The 19584-nt window shown below is 42.7% G+C and overlaps 1 protein-coding gene across 1 annotated transcript in view; it reads left to right on the top strand.

Annotated features, from left to right (window-relative positions):
- Positions 1–19584, top strand: part of LOC133970871 (ras-related protein Rab-26-like) — a 40093-nt gene that overhangs the window by 17938 nt on the left and 2571 nt on the right. The window contains exons 4-8 of the mRNA XM_062407982.1: positions 1271–1337; positions 7134–7186; positions 18196–18261; positions 18583–18639; positions 19126–19202. Coding sequence (XP_062263966.1) covers positions 1271–1337; positions 7134–7186; positions 18196–18261; positions 18583–18639; positions 19126–19202 — 320 coding nt within the window. The remainder of the gene's footprint in view (positions 1–1270; positions 1338–7133; positions 7187–18195; positions 18262–18582; positions 18640–19125; positions 19203–19584) is intronic.

Genomic DNA, 19584 nt, shown 5'->3' with positions numbered 1-19584 from the left:
AGCCCACTACCACCACCAGGGTCCCAGGGCACTGTGTTTTCCCCATTTGTATGGGTTTTATTGCTGCATTCTGGATTCCGAGCACATTTCCCTTAATGTCCCTGATTTCTCTATTGCTTGTACTCTGTGCTTTGGGGCCACTATATGTTTTAGGTCTTTACATTAAGCTTTAATGCTTATGCCGTATAATGAAGAAACCCAGTGTCTGTCGCCTTATTTTGTGACGACAATCAATGATCCACAAAAATCTGCTGAAAAATAATTTGGTTTCATTCGTCTCCATGAGTACTTTCCACAGGGCACTGACACTCTTCATTCACAACTATGAGAACTGACGTCGGAACAACTCTGCATTTTTGTATGTTTTATATTCAATCAATGCCAGTAATTACGCGCCATTATGATCTTATTTAGGGGCTGACAGGGGCTGGTGGAGAGGACTCCTGCCCTGTGATTAGGCTATTTGGGGTTAATTGGCTGAGAGTCCATTAACCGAGCACCCTGCCGCTTTCCAAACAGAGACAGCGGAGAGTTATTTCTCCTCGTGTAATTGCCATTCGTCACTGCTGCCACATGGATCCTGGGAGGACGGCTGCCCCAGGGTGCAGCGAGGAGACAGAGCCAGCATCCACACGGACATGTCACAGAGAGCGGGGAGGAAGAGGGAGTGAGGGTAAATTGGGCAGGTATGCACAGGGAATGATAATGATCCAGCAGGTGACAAGCCAGAACAAAATCCAGGAAATGTAGTTTATACATAAACCAAATGAGGACTGCTGTCAACCTGCACAGGTCGGCTCCAAGGACGGGAGAACGTGTAATTGGCACTGGAGCCCAACTGCCTTGAAAAGCAGTGTTGCCTGATGGGAAAGAGCAGAACTTAACTTGCCTTATTCCACTGCTGTTGGACAAATACTACACTGGATTTACCGTATGCAATATAAGGTGTGACCTCGTCTCTATGTTTTTATATTAAAAATAGATCCGGTTTTATAGTGTAGTATGAAACAACCCTACAGCTCTGCTCGGCTCCATACCCGGTTCTTTTCATTAGCACTGGGTGGAGACCAAAACAGAGCGACCCTTTTCACACATAACAGACCCAGAATTTTCACCAGTGCAAACTTCATAATTCAGTGGACTCATTTTCATTCTCCTGACTTATCCAGTACCACAGGAGTTGAATGAATTGGCTCCGAAGAAACAGGAGACTCATTAAACAGATGGAAACTTCTCTGCAGTGATTGCCTTCCTCTCTCCCTCTCTGCAGATATGGGACACCGCCGGACAGGAGCGCTTCCGCAGTGTCACTCATGCCTACTACCGCGACGCCAACGGTGAGACACCCCCACTTACACACCAGAATGATCTTTTGTTATTATTGTGAAAGCAAATGAACATGAAGAAAGCTCAAAACATGCCGCTCTAGGCCAGTCTCATGATATGCAGATTATGGCCTCTCGGGTTTAGCGTAACAAGTTGGTGTGTTTTCATCATCACCTCCAACCAGTTCAGAACGCAGCAGCTCGGCTTCTCACTGGTCTTTAAAAGGCAACTTCACATCAACCCGATCCCTGCTTCGCTCCATTGGCTCCCTGTCAGTTTTAGAATTGATTCTAAGATTTTTACTGATCACTTTTAAAGCACGCCAGGGTCTGGCCCCAAGCTATAAACCAGAGTTATTGACCCCCTGTGTGCCTGGACGCAGCCTTAGAGCCTCAGGTGGAGCCCTGCTCGCTGTTCCAAAGTGGAGGTTAAAGCTAAATGCGACCGTTCATTTGCCATCAGGGCCCCTCGGCTTCGGAACGGCCCACCTGAGGAGTTGAGGCTCACCGAGTCTGTGACTTCTTTTAAATCACTTCCTAAATCCCATTGCTATAGACTTGCTTTCGCGGGATGTTGTGTTTTCACTGTTTTCTTTTCAACTTTAGATTACTTCTTCTTAAAATTTTCATTTACTTTTCTTGCTTTGTTGTTAAAGCACTTTGTAAACTCAGTATTTAAAAAGTGCTATATAAATGAAGTCTATTATTATTATTATTATATTATTATCTAATGCATATCCACTAGATTGTACTGTTGGGGTGTGTGTGTATTTATCCACATTTCACTCCTCCTTTTGTGTGTATGAAAATATGGTGAAAATGAGTCTTAGGTAATTTTGTATGCTTTGCTTTGCAGTAAATTATATAATTGTATAATTCACAGCCATGTTAGTGTCGCTGTAGGTGAGATAGTTTCTTTTCACTGTGCAATATTATCAGGCGATGAAGTTTTTCAACTCCTCTCCTGAGATGACAAGACAACACCCTCAGGATTCATGGCACCATTAAATGATCTGTGATCAGTCATTCAGACGTGTGTTTGTGTGCGAGTGTGAATGTGTGTCTTTTTTTATGCCTCCGTGCAGATGGCTGCCAGTGGCCTCATGCAGTTGCACGTCCGTCTGTTTTATTTTGGTCAACACGATATCTCAGGAACACTTTGATGCAAACACTCCGTTGGACTCACGGTTGAACTGATTCGATGTTGGTGGTCAAAGGTCAATTGTCAAGGTCGTGATGGCCTCAGAAAACATTTGTATTGCCTTGTGAAGGGGAAAAAATCCTTTCAAATTGGACACCAATGTTCACCTAGACTCACAGATCAGCTGATTATGCTTGCGTAGTCAAAGGTCAATTTCAAACTGTTTCAGATATTTTCGGGGGGTTCCTTAACAGGTCACTATCTCGCTGAGTTTAAAATTAACAACCCGCATACGGCTTCAAGGATTGTGTGACATTGATCACATCACCAGATCAGAAAAATGCTTTTGACAACCTTTACAGAGCAGCACAGCTTTTTTGTCCTAAGGGGGGGAATGTTGGCTGTTCACTTTCTGCCTCTTTGATATTCACACAGTGTCGCAGTGTGTGTTTTTCATTTTGTCACCTCGTGCGTATTGGACAATGCATAACCTGGTTTGACTTTTAATCTCCAGGCAGTCGGGAAGTTTTATGCAAATTAAGAAGGAATGGGTTGTGTGTGTGTGTGTGTGTGTCTGTGTGTGACTGTGACACATTACATGCATGATTTAGAAAGTGTAAATGATCTGTGTCTCTGTGTTATCCTAATTATGCATGTCAGGGGTTGACAATCAGTCTGCAGGATTAGAGCAGGATTTATCTCCGGCTGTCTTCTGAAGGTTGGGGACCCTGGAGGAGTTTTAAGAGCGGGAGTTTGTACCTTAAACTTTTACTTGTCCTCTACAACCGTGAAGTATAACACAGGGGATCAGCCTGTTGCTCTGTGACTAGATCTATATCTATCAAGGGTGCATCATAAATATCAGAGATGTGACCTTTTTAAAATGCTGATCATCTCATCACCGCTCTGTTGTAAGTGCTGAGGTGAGAAAAAGAATGAGACGGAAAAAACAAAAAGACCAGAACCTCTGAGAACACAAGTTTCAGTGTGTAAAGCATATTCTTTTCCTTCTTTGTTTCCCAGCAGTTTACTAATCCTCTAGTACGAGCAGTCGTTAGCCTCGGTGACTTCTTCTCACCGTTCAGATCCGTCTTCATCGAAGTGTCTCTGCAGACGCCTCCTGCAAGAGCCCCTGATTGAATTCTATCTGAAACTTTAAATGCTTTGTTTGGCAGAGGGTAAAAAAATATGAGCCAGTAAATCGCCATTGATAATGGTTCTCATTATTCTTTACAATCTGAAAATGATGCGCCCGAGCTGTGATTAAAGGTCCAATAAGTAATCATTTTAATGTTCCTTCACACGTCATTTATAACGACATCCCCACGCTGTGATAAGGTCATCGATCAATTCCAATTAGAGTCGTCCTTGTAAGGTTTCTTGTAAACAAACATAAGTTCCATGGTCAACACTCATTTGCTTTTTACGGTCTTTCTCTCCGACGCCTTTGTTTCTTTTTAGTGCGTTACTGCCCCCAACTGTAGACCAGCATGAAACTAAGGGTATGATGTAACTGACGATGCCCACATGCACGTGCAAAATGATAGGCTGTATATTCTAGAACTTCATTCTCAAATTGTGCTAAATTTGCATGGAAACTAAGATATTCAATTTTGCAAGTATCTTCCAACTCTGATCGTTGCCAAAGACCGTATATAAAGATATGAACGCTGCCATGTTGCACCTAATCTGACATGTGTTTGATTTTTTTGGTTGGTTTATGTCCCATTCACAAATACGGAGTAGGTGGGGTTTATGACCTTTACTCAAGGCAGCCACCAGGAGGCAAGTGGCTTCACTCTTGGGGAGTGGTCATGTCATCCATCTTTATAAACAGTCTATGATCACATCACTGATAGACACCCAACAGTAATATCAAGAGTGTGTGCACGTCTGCATCAGCTGTGAGTTACTGTAAACCTTAAACTCTTTTACATGCAACTTTCAAACACACTCATGCTTGGGTGGGAGTTATTACAATAACTTTATTGGGAGGGGGGGTCAGGGCTGCAGTCAGGGTGGGGGATGTAGGGCTGTGTGATAGGAGAGGATTATTTTGGATATTGCTGGATGGTCTCAATTATTTGTGTATAGTGTGATAAAATGGGGGGGAAAAAAGGTTTTGAGGGCATATAGGGAAAAAGAGATTTGGCAATAAATAAGACAATTTATCAGGAAAAGCACAAAGTAAATGTAAATTACAGGTTCACTCAGGGATAATGTTTAATAACAAAAACAATCTCCATTTGAACAAGAGCAATGTCCTGAATGAAACAATTCGATCATGATTAAGTTCTCTTGATTCATATTAGCTGTAGTCGGCCTGTTTAGTCGAGTTTAAGAAAGAATAAATGTTTTGCTCTATTAACCCTTTAGTTATGTTTAGCCTTCATTATGCATAATCATGAGAAGAGTCATACAATCCAGGATGAATGAGGGAAATATCTTATTACAATGTCACTCAATAGAGCGCATACAGCCTCGTTGGAGGAGCGAAGCCATAAGACTGGAATCAGGGGGAAATAGTTCAGCACAAAAAATAAATTTTAAATTGTTTATTTTTCAAAACTTCTTCTGACTCTAACAGTCCCCTCACAATCAATCAAGCTGCACACGTTTATAGATACACTATCAGTCCCGGTCAAATTAAAATTTTCCATCAATATCCGTGAATTATTCCCTGTGAAATCATAAAAAATTTAAAAAACAAATGCTCTGTCTTACAAGGCTTAAGAAACTCGGTGTGAAGAACGTGTCCTTGGGCGAGATGAACTACAAATGGCTCCTGAGGGCTGTGCTGGCATTGAATGAGTAAGAGCTTCATAAAGAGGAAAGTGTGCTTGAATGGGTGAGTGTGACTTCTACTGTCAAATCCACAGAGGGGACCATAAGACAGGAAAATGTGCAATATCAACAGAGTCCATTTACGGTTTAAATGAGCTGTTATGGTGGGAAAAAGAGAGTTTCACTAATTCCCACTGCTGTACCTCCTTCTTTCCTCTTTATGCTTGTCCTTGTTTTCACCTTTTTTAAGTGTCTGACCGATTTAACTTTTCCTCTTTTGTTGTCGCAACACTTTTTATTCCCTGCTGCTCTTACTTTACCCATCAACTCTCTCTCTCCCTCCCGCAATCTCCGTTTATTCCCCAATCCAAACCTCGACTTCACCGTTCCATTTGCCAGTAAGTCTTGCGTATCGTGAGACGTCTTGATTGCATCCATTGTTTCTACACCGTACACGCGTTACAAATCGCTTTGTTACGCATGGATTTGCGCATACACACTCCCGACAAGCGAACCCACAGCGGTGACGGATTTCATGTGTCCTAACTTCAACCGTGGATTGATGAGAGGGAGCAGAAGAGTGAGAAGCAGCTCCAGGACAAGTGTAGCAGAGCTCGGCTTTATTACACAGCTGTCAGTATGAATCATGCTCATCCCCACTGGGCCGCCTCTGTTTCAGCTGCACAGCCTCCCACTGCCTCTTTAATACCTGCGCCGCCCCTCTCATAGAAACAGACGGACATGTGCTGAGGCATCTGTGCAGCTCCGGAGGTCATTTCACTCTTTTAATCTTCGTTCTTGTTGTAAAATCGAACGCCTACAAAATACACACCATTAAATACTACAGTATATTTATATCTTTGGCACATCAGATTATCACATTGGTTATATAAGCAAGTTAAATGTGGTGTTTTCCTTTAATTACTTGGGTCACTTTTTCAGTATTTCGCATAATTTCAGCGTTTGAAATGTATTGCATGTTCCAGTGTTTGTATTCTGTTCGTCAAACATCAGTGTGAACAACAAGAGAAGTTTGAAGTCTATAAAAAAACGTCCTGGGCTATATGTTGTAGTTACCACAGTAACCAGAGAAGTTTAAGACAACTATATTCCAATGTGCATAAGGGAACTAGACCAATTTTACATTCATATGTTTATAAACTGTACCCACCGTTACATGTTTTGCTTTTATACCTTTTTCTGACGTGTGCTTTGACTTTTTAGTTTGGTCCATGTCCCATCCACTAACATGGAGGAAGCAGGGTTTATTACTGATACTGCTGCCATCCACAAGAGCCTGATTGAGAAACTTGGGCTTCACTCGTTGGGAACATGTTGTTCATCCTTATATGCAGTCTTTGGTAGTGACATCAGCAGCTACTAGAATGACATCAGAATCTTTGATCAAACTGTTGGTGATACAGTTGCATTATATTGTGTAGTTAGCAGCTTGTTTCATGGAAGAAGAAGAAGAACGATGAATTCTGTTCGCCTGGTCAGACAATGATATATGGCAGCCGTGCTAAATCGATGGGGTCTTTTAAATATCTCTTATCTCTGATTCCCATTTATTAAGCTGTGTATTTTTATACAAAATGCAGAAGGGATGATGTTAGTCAAAGAGCTCAAGCCTTGACTCCGGTCTCTCTGAATTCCAAAATGTCACACAGGACTGTTATTTTCAAATGAATCATCCTGGAGCGCGCAGTGAAATGAACTCTGGTGATTTAATTTGAAAGGAACTTGAGACATCAGTCAAAGATTAAGTTAAAGATTACGTTAAGCAGTTTGCACACATTTCTATCCAGCAAACTGTTTTGCATTATAACGTGATTTACGGACAGGGAATTTTAAAGTGATGCTCTTTTCTCTGTTTCTTCCAGCTCTCCTTCTGTTGTATGACGTCACCAACAAGACATCCTTCGACAACATACAGGTGGGCTGTTCTTTTGTTGACTGGTTCTTGTATAATTGTGGATCTGTTTTTAGAAACTGCAAAGTTGCTTGAATGAGAAGCCTCTGTTTGATTTTGTGTGAGAGCGAACAACCTCCAGTTCCATTCTATCACTTCTTTTTCATCCTTTCTCCATGAACTGACATTTTCCTGCTGTCATGCTCCACTTTGTAATTCAAAGTTGCTCATTTAAATTTGTGCCCATCAGATTGATCTTATGGATTGAAAGGGCGTGGTTGGATCACGACCACACACGCAGCATCTGCTATGTCATTGATTATTGATGCCTGAATGACTGGATGATGGAGCTTTGTGACACGTCTGCGCCTGTGTCAGTATTTATCCCACATGTTGATTGAAACCAGTCCAACAGGCAGAGACTTTATTGAGGACCACAGGGGAAACTGGAGAGGACAAAATGACAATCAAATAGGAGCAGAGTTTGAAGAGATTTGGTGTGTGAAGGCAACGTTTAGCCTTTAGTCCAAATTTTGTTTCTGTCCATTCATCATGGCAGACCCCCACTGCCTTTCTTCATTCCCCCCTTTTTCTCTGCTCTGCAAGGTCTTTACGGAGGCCGCCATGTTTCTTAACAGTAGCCCAGACTGGACAAAGTAAACACTTTTTGAGTTTGTATGACAACTGAAGGCTGCCACAGGTTCCCATTCATGTTTGGAAGGTAAAGGGGTGAGGTGAATGGTGTTCAGTTGCAACTTGCAACTTCACCATTAGATGTGACTAAATTCCTCTCACTGAACCTTTAATAGGCATGTTTATGCAGTGTGAAAAAAAAACATCCTGGAGGGAACCTGCAAAGTCAACACAGAGAGGCCGCCAGTGAACTCTGGCGGGGTTTGAACCGCCCGGACCACTGAGCCACTGCGGCGCCATGTCCTGCTTGTTAGCACAGGCTGTGAAATGTTTGTGCTTTATGCTTTATGACACGGGGAACAGGTAAACTGATTAGAAGATGAAGGATGAGACTGTGAAGAATTGCCTGAGCGCTCGTGCAAAGGAAACAATTTACTTTAGACCAGATGATTGTTTTACCTACACAGGCAGATGGGCTGGATACATGGCTTCATAAACTGTAGCTCAACATGAGAGATGGTGGAACAGACCCTGTGTGTTGAGACACTATAGTTTTATTTTTTAATGAAAAAAGGATTTTAGTCCTGCACAGCAGTTTAAAAATCAAAGCACAATTTTATCCTGGCAACATCTTGAAGCACAAGGGGGGAAAATCAACACGGGTAGGAATTTAAAAAACATACGGAAATTAACAATTCACATCTTAATCAAGAATGAAGATGAATTACTACTAAACTGAACAAATATCACCATCTTCCTTGAAGTTGTGGGCAATTATTGTTTTGCCACCTGTATAAGTTAGATAAGATTATAAAATGGCGTCTATCTCCTCCGGTGCCATCAGCTGTCTGAGGGACTAAAGGTTGTGCCAGCTGGTGTCACTGTGTCATCCCACCTTCTGTGTCCCACTGTGTAGTGAATGTACCCTGCAGCAGACGGAGTGGCAACTCAACTTCTCTAATTGATGCTGGTCCTCAGATAAAATGTCTCTTTCCCTGCAGCAAAGGGGCTGTTAGGGGAAGGAGAGGTTAGTCATAAGCAGCCTCTGCCAGAGAAATATGACGATCTACCCTGAGAGATCATTAAAGAGGGGAAAAGTGACTCTTAAGCTCTAGGTTTGAACAGCAGCTCAAGGAGAAAGGGAGGGAGGGAAGGAAGGACGAGCAGCAGCAGAGGAGACGGACGTGGACAGGTTTTGCAAGCAGAAAGGGAAGGGAGGATGAGTAATGCGCGGTCAGTCATCTTAAACGGAAGTTTCCTAATGAGACGGTGCAGCTACAGACCTTTCAACTTGTCTTATCTCTACATGGTCCAATGCTTTAGCTTCTGTTTTCTAAAGAAGTCTTTTAATTTGAAAAACAGCCTCAATCTCAACTGGTTCACAGTCCTTGCATTGTCTCAATGGTTGAGCTTTCACTGTTGGCAGTATATACGTGTTGCAGTAGGAATACCAGAGAGTATAAACACCCTCAATATGAGTGTGGAAAATGTCCTTAGGTCATCTGTGTATGCAGCTTGCTATGACTCAAAGCTGAGTTTTACTGTTGGGTTGGTTCTGTCCCTCAGGAGTGCTGTCAGCTGTCTGGCCCGAGGGCTACACCTTTGACTCCGTGTAGTTACATGACTTGGTTTTTTACCACTCACTCAACATTAGATCCTTTTAAAAATGTCCAAACTGTTGCACTGTCCAAAAACACTCTTCTGACCACAGCTCTTTTTTCTCAGCGGATATTTGAACATGTCACAGGAGGGAAAGCACAAGTGGGAATATTGGAAATGAATAAAGGGCCGAGTTTCTTTTGAGCTGCTTTAGATTCAGCGCCCTGCTGTCGTGAATGCTGGCTCACAGTCGCACTGGCATCGCTTTCCGTGGCACTTATTGAAAAGATCAGTTATCTCTTGTGTTTTCATGGCTGTTTGTTTGACCTTTAGCAGGATTACACAAAAACTACTGAACGGATTTTCTAGAAACTTGTTGAAAGGGTGTGGAGGTGTGTAGGCCAAGGAAGAATACTTTAACTTTTGGAGCTGGTTCGATTAAGTCAGAATTTATTATTGCTTTCTTTAACCTTTTCAAACTTTTTGTGAATTTCTAAAGTAATTACTCATGGATCTCAATGAAAGTATTCGAGCATTTTTAGTGGACTAATGAGTCTGTGCAATTTAGGACTGGTGATATTTTCTTTAAACTTGATGAAAGGGGTATGGGCCAAAAAAGAACACAACTTAAATTTCTGTGCAGATCCGGTAAAAGACTCAATTCCAGGATCACTTTCTTTAACATCGGGAGATAAGTCAAATTATCTCAAACTATTAATATCTGGTCACTAAAAGACTTATATTGACCCTTCTTTCTGTTCTGTATTCTGTTCTGAGATCTCTTGTTTCAGAATTGATGCCATTTTACCACTTAGACTATTTAAGTTGATTATATATTTGATTAAACATTTTTTAGTTTCTACCCTCTTGTCTTTATCGTCCTTCCTTTATTACATCCACCTCCCTCACCACCGCGCTCACATTCACTCAGCGAGGAGCTGAGCCTGTGGCACGAGCGCCAGATGCCTGCTGGCCCTGATTCATGTTAATGAACGCTAATGCTGATGAATGCCCCTCTGAAGAAGATGAAGAGGAATGAGAGAGGATCAGGGGAGAAATCCCTCTCCTCCTCTTCAGCCCTCAGACCTCTCTGCAGTGTGCCCTCGTCTCCCCGGCTCAGAGGCATTTCAGGCAAGCAAAGCATTAACGCCATCACAGCTGTCCATCACCCGGGGAGAGAGGCGTTAAATTAAGACGGGAGAGTCTCTGACATGATACATCTGAGACACCAGCTGCTTTCGCCTTGATGGGATGATTGTGTTTTAAGTGGTGTGACGATAAAAGTGTCATTTCTTGAATCCTCCATGTCACCATTATTATTTCAGGCTCCTTCCTGGGTCAGAGACTCGGAGAGTTATTGTGGGGTTTCATGATCATCATCAATCTTTTGTTTGTGTAATCCACTGCAGCAGAAACACAGAAGCCATTTAGCGATGTGATGAATGTCTTCTTGTCAGAAGTAGTGTTTCAGGGGGACTAGAAGAGTCCATTTAGGCCTCTGCTGCAAATCATTTGTCTGGGTTACTGTTCAAAAGCAGCCTGGACTCCTGTGGCGCAGTCATTAAGAGGCAGGAATCGTTTTCTGTTGATGGTTATCGGAAACATTGGCCAATCAGAGATTCAGTGCTGCCTCTCTGTGAATTAACCTGCAGGTCCTGAAACACAGAGTTCAACATCGGGGGTAGATTTTGTTCCTGGACCTTGAAAAGTGATTTTTTTTTTTAGCTGCGAACCCCCTTCATGCTCATGTCATCACCTCGCTAACCGGCTGTTAGACGGACACAGCACTGGGGAAAGCAGTTAAAGTAAATAAAAGGCGACCCAAAATGAAAATTGAAAAAAACTGGGAATTTCTCTGCATCTTGAACATTGTTGGAAACATTTTGGACAGTTCAAGAACACAATTACACAACATATATAACTGTAAGGAACAATTAGCAGATATATACACACTATGTTCACCAAGTAGTTGCATTAGTTGCATTTCCTGAGCTACTGTCCTTAAATGCAATGTTAAGGAAATTGATAAAAAAGATGAATGTATCAGATCCTCTCATTGAATTCACACCAAGAGTCTTAACTGGCCTATGTCCCATCCCACATCGGCTCATTGCTTTGTGTGTAAGCCTGTTGAAAAATACACAAACAGACACGGATGAAAGCCTCATGTCCTTGGCGGAGATAATAAGCTTAATGACAATAAATTACTCAGTAGAACCGAAAGAGAACTAGAGTCAGGTCACGACTTTCAGTCAGTTTGCTCTCTTTAAAATTACAATAATGTCAACATTGTTCATGTTAAATTAAATAGCCGTGGCAGATCAGGAAAAAAAATGTGATAAAAAATCTTTTGTAACCATTTTAGCGGCAATGATAGTTGTAGCTGAAGCTGCACTTTTGACCGCATGCCAAAATACAATCCCTCATAACATTAGAATTGATAAGAGCTCTGGCAGTGATCCATGTGAAGCAGCCTCATAAGACAACTCTATTCAGATCAATAACTTGGATTGGATTATGTTCTGTGGTCGCCCGCCAGTCCTGGCACATGGACCGTGTAGTGCACCAGCGGTCAGAGTGAGCATGTGGCCGTGGTCGGTAAAAAAACGTTTATCTTTCTTATTGTTTTATTTTAACTTTAACAAGTCAAACCTTTCTCTCACATCGTTTTTTTTTTTTTTTTTCAATTGTTTTCCCACTCATTATTTGAGCTGCACTTGCTTCCCTCGGCCAAGTGTTTCTGGGACATCCCACCGAGACGTGTAATAGTGCTGCGGTTAGATGCACATAGCAGAAAGAGAAGAATAAAGCTGTATCAGTGTGCCTTCATTCATCTCTCTGTCGGTCCCCGGGCACGGATCGGCTTCAAATAACCACCGACCACGCAGCTGTTACTTAAATGTCATGGCACCACCGGGCCAGATGGTGATGAGAGAAACTGTCGGTTAATAATGCAAGTGTATAAATTCAAATACCATTCGTTATAATCAGAGTACCCTGGCATTTTAGAAGTGACTCGTTTCACAAGTGATGTATGAAAAAAACATTTCATGGATCATTCTGCACCAACACGTTCTGTTCAAGTTATTGAGGGCATGGCGTGCAGCAGACCTCATCCATTAAACCTGTCACTCACACACCGCCTTTGATTATCTCTCCCTCATGGAACATTATTAGCATGTCAGCTGGATTCCTTCACCGAGTTTGCGGCTTGTCCTGGACTTCTATGTGCAGCAGTGGAGCGGAGCTGTGCAGAGGCAAAGTGTCGGAGGGAAAGCAATTCACCCGTGTGTTCAGGCGTCTACTCTCTGTTCACGTCTCCATTAACTTTCATGTCAGCTGCAAAGTGGCAAAAGGGGATGGGGTTCTTATCAGTGCACAAACATGCAGTCAAGCACAAGCAAGATTAATGAGGATAGCCCCATAAATCACCTGCTTTTTGCTGTCGTTGGATCCGTTTTCCAAAGAGCAGCGGTGGAGAAAGTGCAGGAGAGAAAACGTGTACTCAAGTAAAAGAAAAGTACCTCATTCACTTTTTTTTCAGAAGTATGGACAAGCTTTTAAATATACATCAAATATTAAAAGGAATGACTCAGTATAGCTTAGTCCCTATGGCTGAGTCTCGGCACTGACGTCTTCTGATTCAAGGTGTTTCTTCACCAGTGATGCTGCAGCTACAGAAGCTCTTTGCTCTCATTGGAGGAGGCAGGGCTAATATTACCTGCCTGGCATGATAAGATTATTGAGAACTTATTAAGACACTTGAAAATAAATCTAAAGTAAAATGCACAGAAAATGTTAAAGCTTACAGATACAGACGAAACTGAGCATGACTCCCGGAAATCATACTACGACGTAAGTGGGCAGTCATGGTTGTATTATTTGAAACTGACATATCTCTGGTTCTACATAGGGGAGACATAAATGAGAAATATATTATTTCAAACCAGGCAAAAACTGCTTAATTTTCCTCATTCTTTTTCCTTGTTCCATATTTTTATTCTTTAGTCTTTCTTGTGGAGAAAAGGGACAGTGTAGTTTGACTTAATATTCTGTCCCATCTGCTAACGTGGAGGGGGCAGTGTTTATGACCTGTACTGCAGCCAGCCACCAAGAGGGGATCAAGAGCACCCCAATTTCTTATAAATGATTTAATGTGTAACAGCAGTGGAAGCAGCCGTGGATCATGTTCTGACTCGACATCAGTTTGTCAAAGTCAGTAAACTCTGCACAGGACTTAAGGTGGTTTGAGCTTTTCAAAGAAATCACTTCTCTTGACACGACGACTGTACTTGATATTGAGTAAAGCTCATTTAGACCAAAGTAAAAGCCCATTTAAAGAGGGGACTTGTGTTTACCAGGGCTGACATGAGGACTGACAAGATATCTTGATTGACAGGAAGGCACAGAGCCCCCCCCCCCCCCCCCCCCCCCCCCCCCCGCATAACACATCTCTGGAAACAGTTGACACGAATGTCACAGAGCATATCATGATAATGAGGCGTGCAACCTCCGCATGCACATCTAGACGCCACGTTCATTTCCTTATCATGAGAATGTACAACAGCAGCAGCAGTTATTCCCCCGGGTGCTTTGAGAGTTTTCACCTCCCTCCACATTCATATTTCTCTTCACAACATATTGAAAACCATGAATTATTAATTTGTATATTCACACCTTCATTATTCATAGAAATGAAAATCAATTTACTGGGTGGAGATCCTGGCTCCCACTGCCAGGGTGTGTGTATCTGATTTAATTTACTCCCTGACCTGTCAACTTGCAGGTGATGCAGCACAGTTGGTGGTTTGCCTGTGCTGACTTCACTGTCATAGTGCACTGTAGGTTATCCCAGTTTCATGCATAGACTGTATATTCAGATGGAAAATACCCTTTTAGCTTTTAGCACTTGTGTTTCTTCGGCCAAATTGAATCCCTGTATTGTATAGAATGGCGAAGTAATGGAAAGAGTTTGGTCCTGCAGGTGCCGGTTTAATTCTGAGAACAGACCCTGCCACGTAAGCCCACATGTTTATCTAACAGCACTCACAACTGAGTAAACTTGTCCCTGACAGAGAGGTTAAGGTCGGGCCTCGTGCTCAGAACCAAACTGGATGAGAGCGCTGAGAGAAGTGACGGTTCCTCTCTACACGTCTCACTCTCCTGTTCACTCGGTCTGCAGCTTTACAAAGCGCGTCAGTCATCCACACGAGTCCCACTGTCAGCTGCTCTTCTACAAACATAAAAGCCTTTCCTCTTCCCTGTCAAAGTGAAATCAGCTTACAAGGCTAGTTAGTGTTGTTTTTATGATGTGAAGAGGTCGTTCACTGATCTGTCTTTGATTGGACAGGACTGAGTATGAGTGCACCTATAAAATCGGCTGATACAAACCTGGATAAACAAGATCCCACGAGTCTAAAAATGCTGTTGCAAGCGTTACAGAGCCTTTTTGGTTTTTGAAATGATACAAAATAGCTTCTTGATTTCTCACCAGCTCGAATGTGTGAGTACACACAGCTGCGGGAGGATTCCTCTGCATCTGTTCTCCTCGTCTTCTCGTGTCAGACAGCGACGGTGTCACTCCGTTTAGCTCAGCTGCCTCGCGAGGCTTAAACCTCCTCTCAGGGGAGAAGCCCTACTTTCCCCCCCGCGCTACTCCGGGACGGCTCAGTCTGACTCTGCCGGCTGTCGACAGGCGAAGACGTCTCCGCTCTGTCAGCTGCTGTAATACTCTGATCAAAGTTTGGCAAGAATAGCATCGTCACCCGTAGCAAATCTGCTTAGACGAAAGTGCAACAGAGGGAAAGTTGGATCGTGTGGAAAAGGCACCGGGAGGAAATTCATTATTTCTATTCAGCAAAGTGTGAGTTTCAACAGGATGAGGAGCGATTCAGTGACGAGGAAGGAGCAAAATCATTTGTCGTTCTTGCCCAGAACTAAGGGGGGAATTCAAAGACAAATTTAACTGAGGAGATGGTTCACGTGTCCTCACAAGAGAGCTGCTCTCACGAGATGACATGCAACAGACAAAAAAAGGAAAAAGGTTGAGCCAAACTCGAAGAAAACACCAACAAAGAGGGTTTGTGGTGATAAGAGTCGATGCTGGTGTCTGTGTGCTGCAAACAAAGTCACGTGCTCTCCACAGTGGAATGAATGCGTTGCGTCCTGCCTCTTCCTGCTGCTCCCCTTTAGGGTGAGGATTGTTATTTAGGAACAACAGCATTTGTTTGGTTGTGATTTCCATTTTCTTCTGTCTTCAATTTGGAACTGCTGTGACCTCCGTGTCAGATATTAATCCGTCTGAGAGGAGCTCCACCTGACACAACTTTACTTATGAAGCAGTGCACTTAATCCTCAATTGTACGTAATCAGCAAGGACAGTTTTAAAGGACACCTGCCGGCCTATCACAAACAAGCAATCCGCTCCAGCTGACCTGGCTCGTGCTGTGTTTGGAGTCGTGCCCTGTTTTTTTTCTTCTCAGCGACAACAAAGGGAGAAGGGATACGAGGCAACATCAGAAGTAGCCTCACATACCTCCGCCTGTGACAACTTGTCTCTGCAATGTCAGGATGCAGCCGCCAGCTGCTGTCTGCCCGGCTTTTATCTTCCTTCCTCTCTGATACAGATCCCTCAGTCTGTGTCTTTCACTGTCACTGTCTGTCTCTCCGTCTTGCTGCCTCTCGGCACCCTGTCTGTCTCTGTCACATCTCTGCCTCCATCACATCCGTCTCTGTGCCTTCATATTGTCGTCTCCTACTTCTACAGCTGAGCAGGCAGTGTGAATGTCAGCAGGACGTTTTGGGCGCATAAGCTTTTTTGGGGATTTGATATTTTAGAGCAAGTAGCAACCAGTTATTTTCCATAGTTTAATATTTAGAGGGAGCTCGACTCTGAGGTTTTATTAAACCTTCTAAATTGAAATTTGAATTCATCAGAGAACAGAAAGTAAAGTGGCTCTTTGGGAAATAGGAACAGGGAGACTTGATTTGATTAGGCTTTTTGATTAGGCTAGATGATGAAGCCCAGTTCCTACAGCCATGGCCACTGAGGACATTCATTATTCATCGGCTTGGTTTAACCTATAATATTCTTGAGATAGTTGGGCGACCACGCCAGCCTTGACTGGGAGCTTGAGGTCACTGTACGCCCACCTACACCTGCACCCAGTCGGATCCTGATAAACTAAATGAACCTTAGCCACAACAGCAGTCGGCCTCTCTAAGCAACATGTGTATGATGAGAAACACTGTTGAAAGTTGAATTATGTATGAAGCAATTAGCCAAATGCAAAGTGTTCTTCGGCAAAGTTTCACCCGCTCAGTCAGCACAAATGTTGAAGAGCAACGGAGATGCAAATTCAAACGACCCGACTCGATCTATTTCTTTCCAGTTTTCTCAGAATAGCAGAAGGTTCAGCAACTTTCTCCAAACGCTCCTCTGAACTCGAGAGGTTGAGTTTTCATGTTGCTGTTTGTCTTTTTCTATCTATTAGCAGGATTTTGCACAAACTTCTGAGCCAGCTTTCTTTAGCTATGTGGAAAACTAGGTGGAAAGTTGTGATTTGGGATTGAGATTTTTATGAAAGGATACAAATTTTAGTATATATATGGTGATAAATCAGCCTGGGGGTTATATGTGCTCTCTGATTGCTTTTCTAGTTTTCTGAATAAATAAGTTCAGAGCTTGGATCTCCTGATCTTTCTGAACGCATTGACTCCGGATCACATCAAAACGCAAATGTGATTCAGAATTGATTTGAAGAGAATCGACATACATATAAAAAGGGCAACAGAGGCATGTACAGGCAGGAGCATTTTAAGGGATTTGTGAGACTCCGGTTGAAAGGGGACTTAGGGGGGCTCTTTATCGAGACCTGAAAGAAACACTTGATAGTCTACCTCATTTTTTTTGTATTAAGATTATAAGGAATGCACATAGGGCCTACTGTGTATACACAAAAATTGTAAAGTTGAGGTACAAACCTCCACCACCATCTCCGGTATATCATACACACATAAAAAACAGTCATGTCTTCAACCAAACCTCTAACATTCATGAGATTCATGAGGGGGCTTGTAGGGTTTTCCACATGTTGTCATTGTCATTAAATGGGAGAAAAACATGGTAGAAGGAATAGCTATAAAGAGTGAAAGTATAAAGCCTGAATGATAAGTTTGTTGATCACCCCTTCAGGTGGAGGAGGTAGCTCTCACACTTATCATTTCTGTTATGTGCAGGGCAGCAGCGTCAACACAATGCCTATCTCCATGTCCTGTTAATTAACGGGAGACTTTGGCTGGAGGTGACCCCCCCCCCCCCCCTGAGATCCCTCCACAAACAACGTCATCAGCAGCATTAATTAGAAAAACAAAACGGGACGCTGTCGGAGGGGTAATCGCCTCTTGAGCAGGAGCACTCTGGAAGAAAAAGCAGGATTAATGACCAGGAAATCAGAAGCATGTCATGTCTTTGCTGTTAGTCCTTGTAGCGCTCTGTCCTTTCCTCCGGTATTTTCCTGTCTGCCCTTTTTTCTACCTTCCCACATATTCATCTATATGCTGCAGTCGTTGTCACTTTAATCCTCCTCTTTATTCCCGTCACTAGATTTAATGCTGCGTCTCGTCCTTGTCAAGTCTCAGACAAGCTTTTCTTTTCCTGAAGCGCTCTCTGTGCCCCCCCCCCCCCCCTTGTCCCCTAACTGGAGTTGTTCTTTTTTTACAGCTTTCACTCTCCGTAATGTCTTTATTTATTTTTTGCTTTCCTAACAGCCCCGTGTCTTTTGTCTCTGTGCTGTCACCAGGCGTGGCTGACCGAGATCCATGAATATGCCCAACAGGACGTGGTGCTCATGCTGCTCGGAAACAAGGCAAGGCATTATGGGAATTATTTGGGACTGTGGGTAGACACTGTAGATGAAATACAAGGACGTGTGACATGAGAGCTCCTTATAAGTGAAGATCAATCATCTCAATGTTAGTGGAAGGAACATGGACCCATGCTTAAGTAAAAAATAATTGAGAATTGAAGTTTCTTATCACACGATGTATGTTTAAGTGTTAATTTTTGCAGTAAATTTGGTTTTAGTTAGTTATTTGTTATTTTGCCTGCGTGTTTGTGTTTGTTTGTTTGTTTGTGGGTCTACATCTGATGTCGTTCTATTCGATCTTCCTCCTCCACGTCTCTCCAGGCGGATGCCACTCACAACCGGGTGGTGAAGAGGGAAGACGGAGAGCGGCTGGCTAAGGTGAGGAATTGAGAAGTTAAGCACCTAAAGAAAGTGTATCGCCTGCAAACTAAAAAGATGAGAAAAAGAAACAACACACTCTTCAGATAGTGACAACCTCAGAGACAAATACAACCACCGCAACACTGACAGCAGGAGAAAACGATTTTTATTAATGTGCTGGACTGTTGCTACACAGCCCACAAAACAAACAGCAAACAGCTCAGTTATTGTCTTCAGAGGTGGGAGCAATTAAGTGCCACCAGTGAGTAACTAAAGGGAAAGAAAGAGCATCAGTTATCATCAGCGAGACGAATCACTTCAGAGCAGAATTTATTTCACATAAACAATTCCAGAGCTCGAGCACTGAGCTGAGAAATTCTGATTGAATGTCTTGTTTTTGTGTGATTTGTTTTCGATGCAGAAACACCAACCTGTCCTTATGAGTTTTGTTTTCATATGTTTCTGTGAAGTTCCCTTGTAACTGTCACCGCTCTGACACTGCAGCAGTTTGGAGTTCCCTTCATGGAGACCAGCGCCAGGTCGGGCCTCAACGTGGAGCTGGCGTTCACTGCTGTGGCTCGGTGAGTATCATCCTGTCTGTAGGTGATGTTTGTTGGTCCAGTCACGAAAGGTTTTAGGAGTTAAATCAACTAAATATCTACCTAAAGGTCAGTATAATAAAACAACAATTTTTTATCATTAGGATTTCCACCCTGCTGTTGAATACCTCTGCAAACCAATGTGGTTTGTGTCATACAATAAGAAAAATCCAGACTCATGAAATCCAACCACTGAGTCCAAGAGACAACTGTAGCCAAATATAATATCTAATCAGTTTAATTAAATTCAAACAATTTAATGTTTGCACCAAAATTAAGGAAATTCACTCGAGAGGATCCCAGAAATTTGCGTTCATAAAACCATAAAAACATTTGTGAGGAATTTGAAACGTTCCTGAGATAT

This window comes from Platichthys flesus, chromosome 16, assembly GCF_949316205.1.
Source record: "Platichthys flesus chromosome 16, fPlaFle2.1, whole genome shotgun sequence".
In the NCBI taxonomy this organism is placed as follows: domain Eukaryota; kingdom Metazoa; phylum Chordata; class Actinopteri; order Pleuronectiformes; family Pleuronectidae; genus Platichthys; species Platichthys flesus.
This window is presented reverse-complemented; position numbering and strand designations above follow the sequence as displayed.